At 40.5% G+C, this 23,892-nt stretch overlaps 1 protein-coding gene across 1 annotated transcript in view; it reads right to left on the bottom strand.

The window, feature by feature from the left end:
* Positions 1–23,892, bottom strand: part of LOC121443161 (cadherin-2) — a 227,134-nt gene that overhangs the window by 170,659 nt on the left and 32,583 nt on the right. Inside the window, exon 2 of the mRNA XM_041644837.1 lies at positions 20,579–20,690. Coding sequence (XP_041500771.1) covers positions 20,579–20,690 — 112 coding nt within the window. The remainder of the gene's footprint in view (positions 1–20,578; positions 20,691–23,892) is intronic.

Genomic DNA, 23,892 nt, shown 5'->3' with positions numbered 1-23,892 from the left:
GAAGGCAACTTCCTAGAAATGATAGACAGAAGAGATAGCAACTGAGCTCAAGACAGAGAGCAGTGGAGGGACCCTAATATATGTATGAGTCCTTCTAGCCAACCTGGTAACATGCATCCCATCAGTGAGGATCCCATGTGATGAGCCTACACTATCCTTGGATGTCTGTATCCAAATATGTGTAAGTCTGGTTAGGGTGGCTAGGCTTTCATTGAGGCCACATAAGTGGGGTCCTTAAGTAAGAGAAAGACATCAAATCTGCTTCGTGAGAAGAATTTAAACAGTAGGATGGAGGGTAGCTTGAAGAATTTACACACACAGACATACTTTTTAAGATAAGCATTGTAGCAATAATAAAAATCTTCTTTTGTAACAGACAGGGAAAATAAGCCATGTCATACTCACTAATGTGATGTAGAAAAACCAACACTAAGATCTACAGAGCTTTCCTCCTAAGCTCCCAAAGGAACAGCTGTGCTTTTCATCAGTGGAGCCGACCTACAAGTGCCTCGGAAATTTAAACTCCTATAATAAGAGCCTACTCCAAACGTACAAGATTCCCGCTAACTAATAACAGCCAACTCCAGTCTGGGAGCCAAACTGACAGGATGTTCTTCTCTCATCTGAGGTAGCATCTTGATGCCCTGAGGCGAAGGGAAAAGACTTTATAGTGAGAGAGGGTCAAACCCAATTACCCACTTAAAGTCATCTTGAAGAATTTGTTTAACAATATTAAAATAACAAAGATGAACCTCTAGTTCCTAAACACCAAAGCTGATGGTGACTTGAGCCATGTTAAAAAAAAAAAAGCAAACATATGACTAGCAGCTAGATCTAGAAATGGTAGATGCATTGTGTTGGAAGGCAGAGATGCCTTGACATATACACAAGTCCTCTGAGACTCCTTCAGTACAATAAAATTCGAAAACTCCTTTATCGAGGAACATAAATGTGTGCCATTTCTCTTTCCACTGGCTATAAACAACCAAGATCCTACAAATCTACAAAGTGCGTGATTAGCCCATTGTGAAGCCATTTACACACAGGCATCAGGGGATTAGCTAATGCCAGAGCCAAGGCCAATGTTCCGCAAATACTTTGCCAAACTAAGCTATCAAATATTAACTTGCCATCATCAAAGAATGCTGAGAGACAAAGATTTGAGGTAACAGATAAAAGGATAAAGGAATAATCAATGACAGACTGGCTGCCATCCTAGGATACCACCAACTTGCTCAGGCCGGAGGCCCAGAAAAATCAGCAAAGTGAATACTATTCAAGGTCAGCACACCACACCACTTTAAGTGTCATCGATGGCAGTTCAACTGATATATATATATATATATATATATATTGCAATTTTTTAATATATTTATATATTTTATGCTACTCTGTAAAAGACTTATCATGACAGTTTTACATATTTTTAAATTGTGATATTCTGATAATCTTTAAACTTTTAACCATTAATTTGAAGTTATATGATTCCAATCATACATTTGATTTTCCTACAATTAAATGCGGAAGAAAAGCAAATACAGATCACACCAGGATATGTCATTAGGATGTGAAAAACTTATAACCAAATTTTGTGGGTTTTTTGTCCCCTGTGGCAGAGTATCTCTGTGTAACAGCCCTAGCTGTTCTGGAACTATCTCTTGTAGACCAGGCTGGCCTTGAACTCACAGAGATCTGCCTGCCTCTGCCTCTGCCTCCCAAGTGCCGGGATTAAAGGCATGCACCACCACTGTCTATCCCCAAGTCTTGTATTTTTATCACTTATATAAATTGTTAGTGTGCATCAACAACTATGTGGGAAATATAATGTACCTGGAGTGCCCAGTGTTTATTTCCCACAGTGTGAAATGCATGCCTACCCCCAAAAGAAGCTTAGCTGTTTGGCTATAATGTGGAAAGTTTTACTCAACTTCAAAGAATTAGAAAGCTCAGTGAAGTCCACATTTGGAATTAGCCGTAGAATCAGTCTGGCAGAAGAACAGGAAACACATCATGGTGAACTCGGCTGTGCTTTCAACAAGCACATGGTTTATTCCACTCTGACTGTGGTGCAGTACAGAAGCCAATTTGAATATGAGTTTTGTTTAGATTCAAAAATCAACTTGGAAAATTATTTTAAATGCAAACAATGGCAAGCTACACCCCTAATATCCAATGACATTAGACCTTCATCTACAGTTTTATATCCATATAAATCTGGACTACTCAAAAAGAGTCAAGCACCTTTGCTTAGGTAACCCTTGTCCTGTACTCTGCAAACAGACTCAAGAATGACCTCTACAACGCTGCTGGTTAGTAGCAGCCCGGGTGAAAATCATTATTTGCATTCCACAACAGCATTGAGATAAAAATAAAACCCCACGTTCTGCCAAAGCTGAGTTACTTTTCTCTACAACATTTTAATACCATCAGCTTAACATTCGTAAGTCATAGATGTAATATTTTCAAGCTTGTAAATAAAACACAAAACTTGTATATAAAAGTCTTCCTACTGCAAACAATTATATTTTAATTGTCATAACTCTCCAAAAATATTTAAAGGAAGTCTGGCTTGGTGTACAGTTAGTACATGGAATAAAACTAATATTAAAATTATGTTTTACTTAAGGAAACTCCAGCTTAAGTTACTTTTGAGTTTGTGAGTTGGAAAATAGAAATTAATATTATAAGACCTGAGCTGTATGTACCTTAGTCATCATAAGTGAGTCATTTTAGGGGATCCAGAGCAACCCCAAAGTTCTGCTAAACAACAAATCAGATTTGCTAAATTAATGGGCCATTAAGTTCAGCTATCTCACAGGTCTTTTGGCTTTAGTTTTCTTTAATAAAACAGTCGGTTGCAGTGTGCCTACCTCTCAGATGATGTAAGGCAGTAGGGTACCAGTTCGCGGTGTGTCTACCTCTGAGGTGATGTAAGGCACCCGGGTGCCAGTCTACACAAAACATCCCGGTGTCCAGTCAACAACCGCGCTACTTCATAAGGGGTAGAGAAATCTATATCCTGCCAAGACTTCAAAAGCAGAGCGGACACTGAAAGGGTCGCTGCCCCTCCTGTCTACAAGAGAAAAACACCCCATGCCATAAGCATTAACGTGTGTGTGTAGGATCTTCAGCCATTCACATTAAACACACAAAGACCCCAAGCCACAAACAATCCCACATTCTGATGAGTTAGCTGCTTTTAAAAGATTGAGTTAATTAAAAATTTATAATCAGACACGTAGAAATTTGTGTTCACACACTCCTCTGCTCACCCGAGTCCTGACTTTTAGAGACAGTTATTCATATCATTTTCCCTGCTGGCCAGATGTGCAAAGGATACTGAGAAAGCAGACGCTATTCAAGGCCGAAAAATGCCTTATAACTTGGTGACCAAATAAACTCTTCTCAAAGCCCAAATGAGTATTCTATGCTAAAACCGTTAAGAGAGGCAAGTTTTTCTGGCGATTTTTTTTTTAACTTAAGGAGAAATAATATCTTCTCCTAGGAAAAAGGATATTTTTCCTGGGCAGTGAGTTTGCTGTCAGGCATCAGGAGTGATGCCCCCCATCTGCACACTGTTGTTGTTTAAGGACAGTTGCCTCTGGACCACTTGAGCCAGCACCAGAGACCCTTGATAGCATCCTCCACATGGCACTTCCCTCACTTCCATATAGATCTTACATTGAGATGTGACCTAGAAAAAGACCTGGAATTTTATTCTTTATACTCAATCTTATAATACATTTTACAGCAAAACCAACATATTTTGGAAGATACATGGGGTAAAAAAACTATTTGTAAAGGGTAAAAAAACAAAGGTCCTGGGAGGCAAGAAACCATTCCTAAGGCATCTTTATGATCTAAAAAGAGAGTCTCTACAGCTCCATTCAAATCCCCTTTTCTTATAGCCCTTCTTCCCACTTATAAACTAGCACCCTGCTTCTCTCTTCTGTCTTTCTAAATTTCTAAGTTCTTCATATTAAAAAATACTTAACACTAGTGTCTAGGCCACTTTATGACCTAAAAAAGAGTCTCTAACAGCTCCATTCAAATCCCCTTTACCCATAGCCCTTCTTCCCACTTACAAACTAGCACCCTGCTTCTATCTTCTGTCTTTCTAAATTGCTAAGTTCTTCATATTAAAAAATACTTAACACTAGTGTCTAGAATAACTAACTGTTCGATGTAATTGTCAGCTTCTCAGTAAATCCCCCACATATATTTATACTTGCTTATTCAATAACACCAAGAAGCCAAGGTTGTCTGGTCATTGTGATAGACGTGGAAGTACTGACCAAGAGAGTGGCACAGTCTTTACCTGAGACAGCTGGCCCTGAGCAGTAGAGAACAGAAATTTAGTCTCCTGACCACAGCAACTTTATATATTCCTACCATAAGACTTTCCTTTTCCAGCTGCATCTCATGCAAGCCTCCAATTCCCCTGAAGGCTCAACGCCTGTGCTCACAACCTCCTTGAGACCTTCTGGGGGACCTGCATCAGTTAAAATGCAACTCGCTACATGCGACAGAAAGCTCATCTCACGCTGCCTTACACAATCAATGGAGCTTATCAGCTAACAGGACTCGAGGCCCGGGGGTAGAAAGAGCTCCTGGATCATATTAATGCAGCAGTTCAGTAATTTCGCTTAGGGACAGATTTCTTTCCACTCTGCTAGGAATTGTATGGCTGATGAGGACTCCTGAGATCAGAGACTCTGATGCCCAAGCAGAGATGGACTTAGCTCCTCCTTAAGGACCAGAACATAGCTTCTCAAACACTTGCTCAAGGAAAAACTCTCTAAGGTGCACTGTCCTCTCCAAAAACCCACAGAGGACTCCAACCTCCGCCCAAGGCAACTCCTTCCTTACTCAGTTACTCAAGTATTTTCAGGACTTGGTCTATGTTTTGGGAAAGTCTTTCACAACAATGACAACCAAACGCAACTTGTGGGGAGGAGCTGTAGCGATGGTTGTCTTGTGCTCTAGAGAGGACCTGAGCTCTGCTCCCAGCACCCACACAGGACAGTTCATCACCACCTGTAATTCCAGCTCTCTTCTGGCCTCTGGGAACACCTTTACACACATGGCACATACGTGCACAGACATGTGTCAAAAGTAAACAAGGAAAACAGTCTGAACTCACAGATACACTATTAATCTTCTGAAACTGCTCTCCTTCAGAGGTCACCTCCACAGTCTTCTCTGAAACATTTATTTTATCCTACGGGACCCTTCACTTGTTCAAGGAGTCTTCATAGGCACAGTACATCAGTAGGAGTATAGGCACTAGAGATCTGGGTTCAAATCCTGACACCTTGATTCCTGAACACTCACTCTGTCTGAATGTCCTTAATACATTAGCACTTTTTACAGAGGCACATTAAAAGTTAAAGAGCAATAAATCATGAGAATTTGGACCTTGTAAATTACTGATGAATAAGATATTATTATATTATATTATATTATATTATATTATATTATATTATATGAAGTCTCTTGCTTGATAGCCTTGCATACTTTGTTGCTTTCTACTGCTCTCCTAGGCTATAACTTAAATATGTTGTGGCAAACAAGTGATTTTTGTCTGTATCTATGACGAGTTGTCTGTTGTCCTCTATGCACTGAACAGTGAGGGCCACATGTGTCTTTCTTTACCCTCCATAGAAATGAACTTAAGCTCCTTAAGTAAAGATGGGGAGATGGCCGGTGATGTGAGTTACTTGGCCTTTTCCATGACCTTAACCCTAAGAAGAAACAGGACTAAATAAAATAAAATAAAACCCGCCAGTGAGTTGCAGCCATCAGTGACAACCCCACAGAACCATGACAGCCCTCAGCACCGTCTCTAGGAAACCACAGAAATCTCTCTGATCACCGGGCAATGGCATAGGTAAGGGACTTTGCCCCTTACTTACCAAAAATGGATTTGAAACACTAAGGGAGTGTGTACTGGGTGAGAAACAAGCAAGGACAAGGTTTCCAAAATGCCCTCTCAGAAGCACTCTGGAGACTCAGCATTGTATGGAAGCATAAGCAGCCTGGTCTGCCAGACTTGCGGAGCTCAGGAACTAAAGCATTAAACATCACATCGTTCCTGAAATGTGAGGTGCTGTGAAGCTGGAACACATGTACATGAAGTGTTCTGAATGTCAAAGGCAAGGTGGTCCCTACAAACTTTTACACAGAATTGCAGACATGTCCACATGTGACCACAGAAGCCAATCTACCAACAAGGACCCCCTTTGAAGCTGTTTCCTTATGTGATTGCTTGGAAAATACTGCTATAATATTATTAAGATTAGGCAGTATTTAGGATGTTTAAATAGAAAACTACTATAATCGAGAGACTGGGGTACTACAGTTAGTTGAGAAATCATGGTATCTATCAAGTAGTAAATGATTATGAAGACCAAGTTGGGACTTTTTCAGTTGAGTAGCAATTATCTCACGAAGGACCATTTCCCTACAACGTAAATGCAGCAAGATTGCTTCAGTGAATTTATTATCTCTTACACTGAATGAATGGAAAGTCAACAAAAGATGCCAGGGCAGATGTAAGTGACTGAACTGATGGAATAATTATGTACATAAATAATTTGAGGCCAGGCGATGGTGGCGCACGCCTTTAATCCCAGCACTCGGGAGGCAGAGACAGGCGGATCTCTGTGAGTTCGAGACCAGCCTGGTCTACAGAGCTAGTTCCAGGACAGGCTCCAAAGCCATAGAGAAACCCTGTCTCGAAAAAACCAAAAGAAAAAAAAATTTAGAAATCGGGAGGATTTAATTTTACAAAGGAATTAAGATGACAAATACTAGGCTCTGTGGAGACCTAGATATTTCATTAAGGCACCCCATTATTTTGACCTTTAATATCATATAGAAAAGCATTTAATGTAAATGGTCATCAAAATTATTAGTGCTTTCCTTGCTAACATAATGCATCAGTCTTGTCTGGGCAACTGTCATTTTCCAAGCAATTTCTTCATACAAAAAAAAAATTGTTGAACGAATCTACTTAGCAGAAATCTTTCCTAGGCCCTGAGAAAGCCACTTCATCTGCATCCCTTTCTTAAATACATAATTCATGCTAAATTTGAAACTGATTCATTTTGAGGTTGGTTTTGAAATTAGAGACGAAACGATAAGCAATAGATCCTGGTGTGTAGGCTCTGAGAATATAATGTGGCAGGGTGATAAAGCCAAATGCTGAAAAGAGAGAACCTCAGGAAGACCAGCTGGTGGCCAGCTAGGGGTTAAAGGCAGAGTGGTCAGCTAGGTGCTGCCTCCCTTCCAGGAGTGCCCTTGCTCAGACTACATCTGCAGGTAAGCAAAGCAGCCGGCATGGAAGGAGGTTCAGTGGGGCTGGAGAGATGGCTCTGGGGTTAAGAGTACTCGCCCTTTCACAGGACCTGAATTGGTACCCAGAACCTCCATCAGGAGACTCACAGTTACCCAACTCCAGCTCCAGGGAATCCCACACACTCAAGAGAGGGCAGGGGAGGGGCCACGCAGGGACTATAAACATACATTTCAAAAGTGGCTGCACACTTAACTTCACTCTCAATTCAACACAGAGCGTGGATGCTGAATTAATGGTAATCTAATTTTGGAAGCTACCTAAAATTCACCCCCTCCATACATACACACAATAACACAGTCCAGCATTCATAAAGTGAATCTTGTGACCTAAAGAAGGAACCACAACACAGAACGCCATGAATGACTTTTTCCTTCCAAGTGAGAACTGTTACCAGTGTTACCTGTAAAGACTTTTCTTTCTCTCGATTTTTTTTTTTTGAAAAGAAAGCTTCAGGACCAGAGAGAAGACTTTGTCATTAAAAGACTAGGGTCCCAGAATAAAAGACAGAGAGTGCAAGAAGGCCTAGCATGAACACACATATCAAATTGGCTTGGTGGGTCGAATCTGGGAGTAGTTGGAGAAGAAAAAAATTGTCAAAATATATTATATATGAAAAAGTTCAGAGGCTGGAGAGGTAGCTGAGAGTAAAATCGCTGGCTGAACATCAAAAGGCCCAGGGTTCAATTCCCAGAACCCACAAAGAGCTTATAACTGCCTGTAATTTCAGATGGAGGGGATCTGATGCCCTCTTCTGCTACACATGATCCTGCATGCATGAGGGCATGGAAGCTCGTACAACCAAACACAAATGCACAAATTATTAAAAATAAATAATTCATTAAAAGCTGGGAAACCTTCAAAAAGCTTAGTAATAAAAAGTTAATAAAAAACTTAGTAAAAAAAAGTAAATAAATGAGCATTTCCACTGATGGTACAGAGAAGACAAATTCCAAAAGGCCATGGGGTGATGGAGGAAGTTCATTGGTTAAATAGAGAAACTGCCTTGGCCCTGATATGTTAAAATTTAGATTGGCGGAGTAAACAGAACAGAATGCTGCCAGGAAGAGGAAGTGAGCTCAGACACCATGCAGCTCTCTCCAGGGCAGACACGATGCAGCCAGTCACCAGGTCAGACATGCTGAATCTTCCTGGTAAGCGCACCGTGGGGTGCTACATACATTAATAGAAATGGGTTAATCAAGATGTGAACTAATGGGTCAGGCAGTGTTTAAGAGAATACAGTTTACGTGTAATTATTTCGGGTAAAGTTAGCCGTGCAGGCGGCCAGGAAGAGGCCCACAGCTCCCACAACAATGGGGGAAAAGAAGTAAAAAATAAAGGTCAGATTCCTGTAAGCATCAGGTACTGATGATTTTAAAGAAAAGAAATGTGTATATATCAGCAAGCCCAATCAGGAATCCATCTTTGTTTCATATTCTGTCATTTCTGGGGACAAACATCTATTATAATACCAATGCATGTGCTTTTTAAAAAGTTGCATTACGAATATTCATTGGTATTGTGTTTTTATCCAAGTACACATTGTGTGTTGAACATATTCCCCACTTGCCCCTGCTCCTGTTGGTCCCCTTTGCTCCTTCAGACAGTTTGGTTTTTGATTAGAATTCCTTATCATATATGCATACAAGACTTTATGTACCTACGAAAAATCCTAAAGCCACAATTATTTTGATAACATGTGTGACTCTTGAAAATGGTTCATTTTCTGTGTGTCAAAAAAAGTAAGAACGAAAAGAAAAACAAAAAAGAATTTGACATGGACACCTGAAACAGTATGAACTGAGACGCCTTGACTGTGCTGCTTCTGCCTGCATACTTTACTGTAGGTACACACTTTCTCTATTGCCTGACATTAAGAAATTCTATTTCAGGGAAGTCATGGGCCAACAATTGAAATATAGTCTTAGCAAGTGGCTTGCAGTTGCTGTAGGCTGAAATCCCTCACCCTCTTCATGATCATTTCCTGATTTAGAGAGGAAGAGAGAACAGGAAAGCGTCATTTCTTCAAGTGGATGAATGTCACCTAAAACATCTTTATTTTATTGTTTGCTCCTTTATTCAAATGGTCTTTTAGAAAATAATTGCAGGCATCTTTTCCTATGGCCACTGAGCATCTGGCATGTCATGTGAATCTCCAGATATTGGTGAAGCTAGGATCTTTATTGAAAACAGTCCAACTTACAAGCATAACACTTGTATAAAATATAAATTTTACCAGTCAAGATGGAAAGCATCATGTTTGACAGTCACTGAGGGACTTAACTTAACTGCACCTCTGGCCAGATCCGAAACAATAATGCCAACATAAATAATTCCATTCCCATCTGGGGTTGCCCAGAAGAGGCGAACATGCACCAAGGACAGGAGGAATGCCTTTGTCATATGTATAACGGCACATGTTACTGCTTCAGTTAAGGGAAAAGACATCAGTTTCCCCTTCTAAAGAAGTGAGTGATCTAAACAACTGAAACAGCAGTGAGGAAACTGCTTGATATTCAGCCAGGACCTGGGAGACTGAAAAAGTCCAGGTAACCATGCACTGGATGCTGAGAAGCTGGAATCCAAGTTGCTCTAACAAGGATTTGGGGCCTTTTTTCAAGAACATCTGGGTTCTTGAAAAGGAACTATTGTGTGTCAAATGTTCAAGAACACTCTTCTGAATGAAAAAAAAATGATAAAAAGCAATGACCTCAGAGCATAAGGGACCACACTAGCTCAATGGTGGGGGGGTGTAAAAATTTCAGAATATGATTCTATTAAACTTATGAGAAATCATTTTTTGAAAGCAGGTTCCAAAGATGGAGCAGACATCATTGGAATGATCTCCTCCCCACCTCAGAAGAGAGAGAAGTGGCAGTACTCTGGTACCATCCGTTAAGGATACTGGAATCCTGAAAATACTGCTCGCATCATGGAACACCACCAAGGTTATTTTTTATCCTCTCTGCCATTTCTGTAGAGGAAACCTTCCAGATAAATCAGATGGCTGGAATGAGGACTTGCAACTGTCTGAGGCTTGGTAGGAAAAGGCCTTGCAGTGGGTTTAAAACACCTCCAGGGGTGGTGGCTATACAGACTTAAGCGTTCCACCTCATCTCATTTCCCAAGCCAGGTCTATGCCGTCTGCGCGGCTGACTATGACTGTCTATTGTACTGTGATGTTTTCCTTCCCACTGGACTAGTTTTCTCATTTTAAAAACATGTAAGAACCTATTTAATAATTATCCCCCATACATAGCTCCTTCCCTCTCTGTCTTCAACTCAAATTCTCCTTTCTTCTCATGGGAGTTTACTCTTTATGCCACTTCCCTCCTCTACCTGACTGTAGAACATAGAAGTAAGTAAAGCTTTTGATAGCTGTCTCTGAGAGTGTTCTTCAAAGATATGAGCACCTCTACATCATGTATCGTAACGGAGGCGCCTCAGCCCTCCTTTCAGCAGACAAGCAGACATATACTGTACATGAACACTCTGTCACTTTGAAACACTCTCTCATTCGCCCTGGGAGTCATCGCTCCCTCCCAGTGCTTTTCCTTCCTCACTGGCCTCCTTACTATTGGACTCTTCAACTGTTTCTTTTCTTTGGTCTTCCCTTCCTCCATCAACTCCTTAATGGCTTGATCTGTGCCATGGCTTTCTGTGTGGCTTTCCCTGTGACAAGAGTATGGAACAGTTTTCATTCTGCAGCCTTGGTTTCTCCACTGAGCCTCAGAATTCCATGTGAATGTCTCCCTGGCTTCTCAGATCAAGCCAACGTCTTGATCCTCCAACACAGTGAGTACTGACCTACCCAGAGCTCAGACCTTAAAGCCTCCCTCGATTTTTTTATCTATGACGGTAATGTGCTCAATCCATCACATCCCACTAGTCCTATAAGAAAATACACTCAGAAAAATGGCACAATAAAAAAATAATAAAACAGAGGTTTGGTTGCATATTAAAGGTCTTTATACCACAAAACTATTAGATACATGGTGGCAAATCTTCCTTGTCTTTGATTCTGCATGGAATTCTTAGATACAGCACCAAAAAGTATAAAGAACAAAAAGAAAGAGTAGGTATGCTGATTTACATGAAATCTGAAAATAAAATCAGGTGAGTAGATATACCTATAGTCAAGAGCACAAGCATTGTCACTTCCAGGCTGGGCTAGCTTTTATGTAAGAAACAAGTATACTTATCCCTATATAACAAGATCCCGTGTCTAGAACCCAAGGAAGGGCTAGAGATGTAAGTCAGCGGCAAAACACTTAACATCTATGCACTAAAGGACATGTTCCAGAAAGTGAGAAGACCACTACTATGGTCTCAATGTTTGTGTCCCTCCACCCACCTCAAAATCCACATGCTGAAATCCTCACAGCCAATATGATGGCATCAGAAGCAGGCTCTGGAAATGTGATGAGGTCACAAGGACTCTGCATTATGATGTTGGACAGTGCTTTTATAAAAAGTCCCTGTGGTAATTATTCTTGGTTATCAATTTTACCACATCTGGAATTAAAGACTAGGCATACCAGTGAAGGATTTTTTCTTTAATTAAATCACTTAAAATGGGAAGACCCACTTTTATCTAGATCTCTGCAGTGGGAAGATCCACTGTTAGCCAGGCCACACTTTCTGCTGGCAGCCTATTATCAAGGACGTGGAGGAAGGAAGCTTGCTTTCTTTGCCTGTTTGCTCTCATTCTCCATAGCCACTCCATTCCTTCACTGGCATTAGAGCCTACTTCTTCAGGATACTGTGGTGTATACTGAAGACCAACTGAGACATCCAGCCTCTTGGACTAAACAACTACTGAATTCTTGAACTTTCTGTTGATAGACAGCCATTGTTCCCCTGGCTGAACCATAGCCTTCAAGCAAGCCATTTTAATAAATTCTCTCTCTCTCTCTCTCTCTCTCTCTCTCTCTCTCTCTCTCTCTCTCTCTGTGTGTGTGTGTGTGTGTGTGTGGCGTGTGCGTGCGCTTCATCCTATGAGTTCTACTTCTCTAGAGAGCCCTGACATACACTGCCATAGAGAGCTCCCTGGCTGCTTCTGCCCCAGGGGGCCACAGCAGTACACATAAGGTCTCACATAAGAATGCAAACCATCTCCTGAAAACACATCTGCACAAACTCTGAACATGGATGTTTCAGCCTTCAGAGAAACGAGAAAGAAATTTCTGTTGTTAACAATAACTATCCAGTCTATAAGATTTTATTATAGTATCATGACATCAAAAAGACTAAGGCAGCATGATACAAGAGATGTCTACAGACCACATATCTAACAAAGGCTTGCCCCCCTCTCTCTCTCTCTCTCTCTCTCTCTCTCTCTCTCTCTCTCTCTCTCTCCCTCTCTCCCTCTCCCTCTTCTCCTCCCCCCTCTCCGTATATTCCCATAACTCAAAAACAAAGACAAAGAGCTAAATTTCTAAAAGTGAACCAAGGACTTGAATAGGTATTTATTCAAAATTAAATAAAAATGAAACATTCAAAAGTATTTCCAACAGCATTAATCATCATAAAAACGCAAATCAAAACTCTAATGAGGTGCATCTTCATACCAACCAGGATAGTTACAATAAAAAAAATAAATGTAAAATACCAAGTGTTGGTCTGGGAGAACACAGCTTCTGTAGAAAGCATTTCATAGGTCTGCAAGTGGTGTGGGAAGTCCTTCTGTATATGTGCCGCTTGTATTGGTTAATAAATAAAGATGCTTTGGCCTATGACAGGGCAGAATAGGGTAAGGTGGGAATTCCAAGCAGACAGAGAAAAAAAGGCAGAATCAAAGAGATGCCATGTAGCTGCCGAAGGAGTAACATGCTGGCACCGGTAAGCTACAGTCTAGTGGTGATACATAGATTAACAAAAAATGGATTAATTCAAGATATAAGAGCTAGCTAGAAATACATTAGAATCATTGTAATTACAGTATTGTAATTAATATAGTTTCTGTGTGGTTATTCAGATCTGGGCAGCCGGGAAATGAACAAGCAGCCTCCACCACCAAGAAAGGATGTAAACATAGAAAGAGCATACAGCCTCTTCATTTCACTCTCAGGCATACATATGAAAAAACAAACAAACAAAAAATCAGGTTCTCAAAAAGAATGTATGCATTGCCTATGCATGTTCATACCAGCAGTATTCTCAGTGGCCCATGAGTGAAAATCTCTATTTTGTCTCTCAATGGGTGAGTCATTAACGGAATGGAAGAATGGATTTTGGTGTATGTGTGTATATAACTTGTGTGCCTCTGGATGGGTGAATGGGCCCTTACAGTGCATCCCATTCACCTACCCCAAGGAATGCGGTTCTGATGGCACAAACTGGAGCCTCGAAGGATTTCCAGATTTTATGCTGTGTGCAAGAAGTGACACAGAAGTTTGTGTGCGAGATGGTAGCTGAAAGGAGGGAGCATGTTTCTTGTGTAGAAGCCCTTGCTCTGACATGGTAGAAATGTTTGGAATGGAAAGAGCTGGTGTGTGCCACACTGAAGAGACCAAGAGCTATCACAGCAATCCCTTTAAAAGGGCTAATTTCACGTCATACCACTTTTACTTGCATATGCTTCCTGTAAAAGTCTAAGCACTGGTCTTGCCCTCCTTCGCATCACCACGGTCCCTTCCCCCCTCACTTAGCCTTCCATCTGGCCTCTCCTCCTGCCTTTTCTCAGTGTGACAGCCAGTGCGATCCTGTTTTGAAGTCAGATCATGTCCTCCCTGTGCTGAAAGCCCTCCAAACCTCTTTACCTCTTCTTAGTCAAAGCCAGGGTCCTTACACTGGTCTACAAAGCCTCACACAAAGTGGCCAGCTACTACACTGACCTCATTTCACCTCCGCTCAGTCAGGCACTCTCCTTCGGCCCTAACACCTACTCTTCACTATTTTTAACATTATTTTCCCCCAAGTACCTATGGCTGTTGAACCAATACAATACCATTTTTAAAATTAACTTTTCTCTTGGACTCTGAGCACCCTACCGAAACTACCATAGCACACATCCTCCATTTCCCTTATCGGCTGAATCTGTTTCATGATGCTTATTTCTCCAATACACATAGTCCCTGACAGATGCTGGCCATGAGGACGGACAGAAAAGTTTTCTTTGATCTTATGAGGGAAGATCTGTAAAATACTTGGGATGCTGGCCGTTAGGGTTTGCACATGACAGGCAAACCATGCCTGGCTGTCTTTAACATGTGTCTCCTCTTATACATTGGTGAAGGAGCCAACTTCAACTCCTTCAAATTTCTCAAGACCAGAAATACCTACAAAAGAAGCTAAACAGGAAGTATATACCTAGACAGATGTGTCTTCCTCTGTGGCACTGTAATAAGAAAGCAGGGACAAAAATGCATCCACGGGGTTTGAAAAACTTCGAAATGAGAAATAATGTCTAAATAAATATAAACAAGACAAAAGTTACCAGTGTTTTACTTATTACATGGGCCTGTAAACTGGCTCTGCAGGTCAAAATAACAACAAGGTAAGCCTGAGGACCTGGAAGCAGGAGAATCAGCCAAAGGTTCAGGAAACAGCTAGTCAGGAGTACCCAGTGTGACAGGTAAGACAGACACTGCCTCTACAGGTTGGAAAGGGAGACCCAACTCCAGCAAGATGTCCTCTGACCTCCAAGCATGATCCCAGGATGTGACACCTTCCCCAAAGTAAAAATGAGTAACTTTAAACAAAGCCAGTGGTTTTAAAACTATCTTTCAAAAAATAAAACCCTACTGCTCATGAGAACATGTTGAAAAATAATCACCCAAGGATAGACCCAGCTGCTTATCAACAGCACAGAGAACAATTCCTCTAATTTGTGCCATTTCCCATAATCCAGTGAACTGTAAAGGCCTACTTGGCTTTATCAACAAGAAGTTTATAAACCTACAGTTCAAATATTAAAAAACATTTTACATATTAAATATGAACAAAATTTACCAAAATAATCATAACAGATTTTCATGAACAAGTCTCTGTTAAAATTCAGTAAGATGCAACATACAAAGGCACTTCTATTATTGAAAAAATACTCTAGGAAGTGCTGGGGGTGATGGCTCAGTCAGCAAGAGTGCTTGCTACATAAGCATAGGGCCCAACTTTCAATTCCCAGAACTCTTATTAAAAGTTGGGCATAGTTCAGGGGGGTAGTGGTGCGCAACTTTAATTTAAGCACTCAGAGACAAAGGCAGGTGGATCTCTGTGAGCTAGAGGCCAGCCTTGTCTATAGAATGATTTCCAGGACAGTCAGGGCTGAACAGAGAAGCCTTGTCTCCAAAACAAACAAACAAAAACAAAACAACATCAACTGCAAAAAGAAAGTCGGGCCCTGGAACAAGCAATTGTAATAAGAGCAGGTAGAAACAGGTAGGTTTCTAGGATGCAGTGGCCAGCCAGTCTAGCTCCAATCACCAGCCCCAGTTCACTGTGCTGCAAAGACCAACGTGGAAAACAACTGAGGCAAATACCCAGGGATGGTCCCTATACACACGTATACATGCACTCCTCCATACGAACCGCCCCCACAAGAACATGCGAACACACACAAACACACAAACAACACAGCATTTTAACCCTACTGTCCCTCTAAACTAATAAAAACGACTTCAGCCATCTTGTCTCCAGTTACCATCCCTCAGCCCCCCACGGTAATGCAGAACAGCCTCAATCAGCAAGCACACTAATCTAAATTAAATCCCAGGGAGTTGAACATAATCATCATGGGCTGCCCAGAGGTTGTGCATCAGAATGGATTACTGAAAATATTCATGGTAATTGCCAGTTGCTATTTATGTTAACCAGATCTGAGGAGTTGACTTGGCAAAACAGCATGAGGACAACCAATTCAAAATACAGAAGGACATTCCTCTTGCCAACCACGCTGGAAACCCAGGATCCTCTGCAACATCAGGGGAGTTGCTGAGGCTGTGTCACATACTGGGAGCACAGGACAGAAATGCAGATGGCAATTATTTTATTTTCAAGAAATGCACTGCATAGAATCGTTTCTCCTTCTCCTAGATTAGTGACGGATAAGATAAACATTAGCTTCCAAAGCCCTGCATTTTTCTGCTTGTAAGTAGGCATGTACAAATGATGAAGAGTAAAAATAAATAAAAGGTGCATATACGTGTGTGTGTGTGTATGTGTGTGTGTGTGTGTAAGATATGCTGTTTATGTAATGGCTCCCAAATCTTCCTAGTAGCATGTCAATCACTGTGCCAAGAGACAAAGTGGACCTTCTATAAGCTTTGCATAAGACATCTGGATATGTGGATTAAGACCTCCTCCATCTCTGTGGAGGACTTTCCTTATTTTTTTGTTTAATTATCAGCATCATCAGAACTGGGTTATGGAAAAAAAATAGCACTGAGTTCTAATTCCAGGTCTGTAGCCGGCAAACTAAGGAGCTATGTAATCACGGGCAAGCCTGTAATCTCCCGGAGCTCTAATTTGCTTGTCTGGAAAATGAGAGAGTTGGTAATAAGTGCTTTGAAACTGGAATAGGAAAATGTAAGGTAAAAATGACTGCCTAAACATGACAGATCTGATGCTAATTCATGAAGGCAAACATATATCTCATAGGATGAAAAACTGCTTTTCACCAGAAAGAACAAATCTTAAAAAAAAAAAATTACAAAATTACACGGTGATGAAGATCTGAAAATGAAGTAACATATGTGTAAGCTTAGAGAGAGAGAGAGAGAGAGAGAGAGAGAGAGAGAGAGAGAGAGAGAGAGAAAGAAAGAACTTTTTATCTTACAAAGAACATTTTTTACAGGGCTGAAGACATAGTTCAGTGGGCAAACTGCTTGTCACACAAGGGTGAGGCCCTGAGTTAGGATTTCAGCAAAGAGCCACAGCAGCAGAAGGTTTTCTATCCCCAGTGTTTCTGCAGAGAGACAGAAGTAGGAGGAAAAGGAGGAAGGTGAGCAGAGTCCCTGGACACCCTAGCAGGACAGCTAGGCTGACTCACGAGTAGTAACAACAGAAACACAAACTCAAGTGGGGTAGAAGCAAGGACCAACACATGAAGTTATCCTCTGGCCTATACACACATAATGGGCAGGCACATACCACACACACACACACACACACTGAAAAAAAGAAAATTTCTACCAAACGCAAATCAGCAACAAACATCCACCTGTCAAACTCTATTTTTCCTTTGACCTAGAAATTCTGCTTTTGAACAAATTCCAGAAGACGTCCCTAAAGAAACAGCAACTTTCTCACGAATTTCCATAGCAGCACTATACACTAGAGAAGAAAATTGGAAACAACCTGTATGTTCAAAAATAGACACACGACTACGAAAAATCTGGTTTTGCTAACAGAACAGAGGCCCATATAACCATTTTAGAAATAATGGACTCTCTTCAGTGAGTCAGAGTATTCACATAATATAACGTGAGAGGTTATATGTCCAAGCCCTGCACATAAGTACTTCACTCTTAATGATTTTACAAAAATAAGACCACGAAATCTGCAAGAGATACTAGAGGGCCTAACTAGTTCTTAGGGTGTGTCATCTCATGAAATTCGTGATAAATGGAGAAAAGTGAAAGGGAAGTTGGGGATAGGCTGTTCTCTAAGGACTGTCCAGACCACATGCAATGCTCCTCTATGACTTTCTAATGTCATCTTACATCTTTAATAAGAGCTTAATATTTTCTAAGTATCTTCATGAAGATTCCTACTCAACTGTCAAAAAGTGATTAGCAACCATGGTCATAAACACCAAAAATTTCAACTCTTTCACAAGGCTTGGTATGCCATGCATCAGGCAAGTCACTGTCCTAGTTAAAAATGTTATCGATAGGAAATTAAAGGAAATAGCAAGATTTATATTTTACCTTTAAAATAGAGTGAAATACCGAATTAAAATGATTGGCTTAGATATGAAAACAGATTATAACTGTTGCAGGATTGAGAAAGGAATGTTTTGCAACAGAGGGGAAAACAGCAAAAATGAGAAAACATGATGAACTTCAGTGGTGGTAAATCGAACATTAACCTTCATATGGTAGGACACTCCAAGCAGTCAATGGCTTGGGAAAGAGCCAAAGACTGATATGTACAATTATTTCCTTAAACCCTACAGGCCACTAGCATACACCAGAAGAAACCCCCTCAATGGCTTAGCAATGCAGTTTGTACAAGGTGAAATGAACGACCGACCGCATATCCAAACTCATCCATAATTATGGCATGGCATTTTGCTTCCATGAATGGCATGGCTTCGAATTATTATTTTACTAGAGACTCCAAAGATATACACAATATATATAAAAGAGAAAAGTTTGCGATCATTAAAAGTCGGGCTTCTGACAGGAACATTATCTGGCGACACTGAGACCAATGCTCCTCAGAAGTTTGAGTGAATTTTCTTCTTTTCCAAAGTTACTTATTCCTCTAGGGGGCGTTTTAAACAGCGTGTCTTGAGCTTTCGTGTGCTGGTTTGTCCTTTCGCACAGTCTCAGAAGGATAAAGAAAACCGGTAATAGTATGTCATGTGCAAAACTGCATGCTATCATTTATTCTTCTCCCAAGATGGATGGCTGGAGAGCAAAGCCAAAAATATTTTAAATCTTTCACAATTACAACTTCAAGAGAAATCACAAGTATAGGCTATATTAAAAAGATACGAGCAAAAAGCTAAGCCCCATTTCTTTTGTTACCAGCATTAATGAAAACTAGAAAATAAGCTATCATTTTTAAAACTATTCAAAATGTCCAAGTAACTCATCTTAAGTCAACGGTTTCTGGTGACAGACTATGTGCTTATTTGTAATCAACAAATTAAATCAGAAAAAGGTATTAGTTATTTTAAAAAGTGAATTACAAAAATACAATAAAGATGCAAGCAATTACCGAAAGGTTTTTCCGCCTGGCTGAACTATTTCTTAGAATTATGTCAGTGTGTTTTCACACACTTACCGAATACTTCCGCACTCTGCAGGCTCTAGGTTACTATACAGTAATTTACAGATACAAAGACTACGGAAAGTTTGCAGGTCTTCCAGATCCTCTCTGAGATAGAGTTGATGCACTGTGATTTGAACTAAGCCATCATCAAGCCAGCCATTACCCACCAGAGAAGATAATGATTCCACGTTGAGATAGACTAACTCTGACAAACACTCATTAAAAGAGTGCGCGCATAATGAGGCAGGGGCAGGAGGATGCTTGGAACTGGAAATCAGCTTCAGAAAGACCACATAGGTGGAAGCACATCATAATTTCAATAGAAATGAAAATAAAATGCAAGTTGTACCAAAGAGCTTCCCTAGCTAAGAGGTCATTTACATTTCAAAGTCCTCTGCCTCCAGTATTCTTAGGTGCCGGAGCACTAGGGTTTGTCGGTGCTATGGAGACACTTCAATTAAGGCTATGTGGTAGAGCGTGGTGCAAACTAATTAGTGGAGGTGAACAGATTTTCTAAATGCAGCTCTCTCACACAGCCTCAGAGATGTGCAAGATTTGCAGGGAACTGAAATTTAAATATGACTGACTGATCAGTTCTTGCTTTCATATTCCAATAACATACTGCATAATGATAAATGTGTTCATGACGATACTACAAGGCTACCAATCAAAATTTTGTTTCCCACTGGAATTAAAGGAAGGGGTTTTAAATTTTGCTTTAGATAGGTTATATTCTGATTTTGATCTAGCCTTGTTGGCATATGGAAAATGAGTCTATACTTCATATTCACATATGCTCCACATAGACAAGCTTCAAATAATTTCTATAAGCAGTATCATAGCAAAAACACAGATTCCATGATCCCACCCGAGAGTCTACGTGTTAAATTTGTTTACTATAATTTTACCGGATATTAAAATTGAGCATGTTTTAGTCTGAGTTAATATTAATGAGTCCTTTTCTGAAATTCAAGAAAATAATTTTTGACCCTTAGAATCAGATGTCTGATGAGTTTCATTCTTCAGACTAAGTAAAATATATGCAGGAAAAACAGTTGTGTGAAGTTCCTTAGTACAAATTGAACAAGGAAGAAACTTGAGCATTTCACAAGGCCAAGAGCCTTCCAACAATGCACATAGGAAATCCATGCAGTAAAGTCTCTATGTAAAGTCACTATAGAGACTGAAACAGCCGCACTTGTTAAGCCCGGATGTGAGTCTGAGGGCTTCTGAAGAGCACACTGGACACTGGACAGACAAGAACTTTAAATACACTACCATTGAGAAGAGGCTGTCCTTCATGCACATCCTTCGGTAAGACTGCACTGTACACATCTTCAGGAAATCCAGTCTTGCATAATGCGATTTCACCAGAAGCCTCCACAGACGCCTGGAACACAAGAGAAAAATGCAGGCCATGATTGCTGCCTCCTTCAGCGGAGAAACAGTCCACTTGGCATCCAGCCCCGTTTTTCCCAACTCTCTTGTACAAACAACCTCTGTTTCTGAAGGGTTACGATCAGAATGTAGAGGGCAAAGGGTTAATCCTTTTGATAATTGGAGTTGAAGAAACAAATCCCACTTGTCTAGTCCTGAAAAAATCTGCATAATACACATTCCAGGTTTTTCTAAGGACTGGCCATTTCCATTAAAATGGTCATTGTGAATGAAAAGCACCGAGCAGGCATGGGAGTAGGAGTCAGCCAAATAGTCCCTGGGGCCACACATCACCCATAGTAACGAGGAGACTCATGGAAAAAGTATACATTCAAGTGTATACATAGTTTTATATTATATTCTCATCTAGTTCTTCATGAAGTTTATTTCAACATGCTTTGTTGATGGAAAAGTTATAATAAACTTACTGCAGAATAAACAGTACATGCTAAGTCAAACCAATCATATATATGTATATATACATATGTATCTTTTAATTCAAAGGATATGGTTTTATTAAAAAAACTATTTTAAAAAGATAGATTCAATTAAGTAGCTAGGAGTCTTTCTGTATCTTCCTCTCTATCAATATATTCAGTTACTCACAGGATGCTTAAAACTCAGTCACACCAAGGGCTGCTGAATTAACCATCAGCATTTGCATTGCACTTCTGGCTTCACTGGTCCAATCTCGGGATGTTTATGCCTTAAAGTATTCTCTATTAACTACAGGAAGCTCTGACCTACACTAAGGAAAGTTCAAGCACAAAGGGAGAAAGGATACATAAAGTACATGAAAGGGAGGATTTTCAGTAGCCAGAATGTTAGGAACAGGCTTCCATGACAGAACAAATCAGAAAGAAATGGTCATTGCCCCCGCTCATCCCTACACCCAAAGTGACAGAACCCAGAACAGGTGAGGTATGGATGAAGCAACAAAATGCTGCTTCTTAATGAAAGGAATCCATGAATTACACATATAAAGTTTAGAAATAATGACATTACAAACAGCCACTCATCTAATAGCTAATCTGCTCTTTTCATGTCTAAGGAAGTAAAAAAAAAAAAACTTAAAGAGTATCAAATATTGTGCAGTATTTAATCTCAAAATATTATCAGGAAGCACAAGAGAGATTGTAGTTTAGTCTTAGGGGGGTAGATTATGAGTGTCATCCTGACAGAAATGTAGCGTAAGCTAAGGGACGGCTGCAGCACACTTTGGGGTGAATCTGTGAGGACATTTAAAGAGGATCAGCTGAGTGGGCAGAACCATGCTGAGCGTAGGCCGTACCATGGAAATGAGCTAGGCTCCCTCCAAAAGTAAAGGGGAGGAGCAGATAGGCCTTCCCCTCTCTCTGCTTCCTTTCAGCTGTGAAGTCCAGCTTCAGCCACAGATGACTCTCACATTACACCATGCCCCAGGCTTTGGAAAGCAGGAACCTACATACTACTGCTTCCACCTAGCTGTTTCTGTTATGTATTTTAGTGATACAGACCAAAGTGAACCAATTCATGACAGGTTTCAAGTCGATTATACGTGAGAAAAGAATGTATGCAACCAGGGACACAAAGGAACCAAAATCTTTACCCGAGATGAGTATACAAATGGGCCTACAATTTGGCAAAGTCTGCTGAGGATAAGTATGGCTACCTCCTACACTGTAATCCGTTCTCAGAGACGCTTGCTCCTGGGCGCCCTAGTAAATGTACGGAGAGATGCTCATGGAAGCATGGCTCATGTCTCGGGATCTATGTAGCCCTTTCATGTCCACCAACAGGGAAATGGAACAATGCGTTTTCCAAGATCGAAAAAGAGAAATATCCAGCAACATTAAAACTGAGGAACTGGTCTACACGTAGTCCCATAGGCATCTTGTCAAGCACATGCAAAATAGTTAGGACCTTAAAGTAATATACAATGTGGCAAGAGAATTTTAATTACAATTCAAGTTCAGGATGAGCATTAATTTGAGTAAGTAAAAAAACACATTTATGTGGTATTCCAGATAAAAAATGAAGACTAAGCACCTGAGAGTATGAGTGACTCTTTAAATAAACAAACAAAGAAACAAACAAAAGATGTGCTTACTGTTCCATTTTTACAAAAGTTAATCACAATGTCAATGCTACAAAAGTCAATGCGATGGACATATACAAGTAAATAGAAGAAGGATTTTGAAAGGGACAAGGCTGTGATAGCAGCCACCCCAAGGGAGGGCATGCACTAGGGATTTTTTTTTTCAGGTGGCTTCATATATTCATATGTGTGTGTGTGTGTGTGTGTGTGTGTGTGTGTGTGTGTGTAATACATATGGATATATATGTATAGATCCATAGTAACTCATTTCTTTTGTAAAGCAGGTGAATCAGCAAAGTAAGATGTGAAGACAGGTAGAGACATGTGGGTATACACTGAATTATTTCCAATATGTCCACCTGCAACCAATTTCATAATAAAAGATACATAATTCTGAACCAATTAAGGAGCAAGAAGAGAGATCGCCCATAGATGTGGAGTATGAGACACAGGAAGGTATTACAATGCTAGCTTCCTGGAGATCCAAGTTACAAGCACCCTGATACGGGAAGGCACTTGGTGAAAACGAGGCTTTAACCTTTAGCTTATCAAAATGAATAAAGGGAACTCCCCAGTCTGACAGATGTGCTAGTAACCTGTGTCCCACTGCCAGGTTAGGGACTGACTTCTTCACCCCCAGCACAAGCTTTCAAACATGGAGGAGCTGTCAGGACCGAGCTGGGAGGATGCAGACAGAAACAAACTGTGGAAGGCATAGAGGAAAGAGCAGTCTTCTTCAGTCTGGACACTGGGAGGGTCAGTGTACAGCTGCACCGAGAGGCTCTCCACGATCGGTGATATTTACAGACTACGAACAAATGGGTAACTTGCTTCAGCTCCAAGATTAATGTGTTTAACTAAGCAGAAGAACAGGCACCAATAATGCCTTGATCGAAACTTATAGGGAGGAGATCACAAAGATACTTCAAGACCATCATGAATAAGTGGATGTTGCCTTTGGATGCTTAGTCTCCTTTCCATCAAAACAAGAATTTCACTATGATACACTTTACCTAGTCTCTCTCTGTACACCTTCCTCGGCTATGAAGGGTGCCTGACTGTCTAGAATAAAGGGCAT

Source organism: Microtus oregoni, unplaced genomic scaffold (genome assembly GCF_018167655.1).
Source record: "Microtus oregoni isolate MIOR12 unplaced genomic scaffold, Mior012 000101F_ref0000407, whole genome shotgun sequence".
Classification (NCBI taxonomy): Eukaryota; Metazoa; Chordata; class Mammalia; order Rodentia; family Cricetidae; genus Microtus; species Microtus oregoni.
Note: the sequence above shows the minus strand (reverse complement) of the source record. Positions and strands in the feature narration are given on the sequence as shown.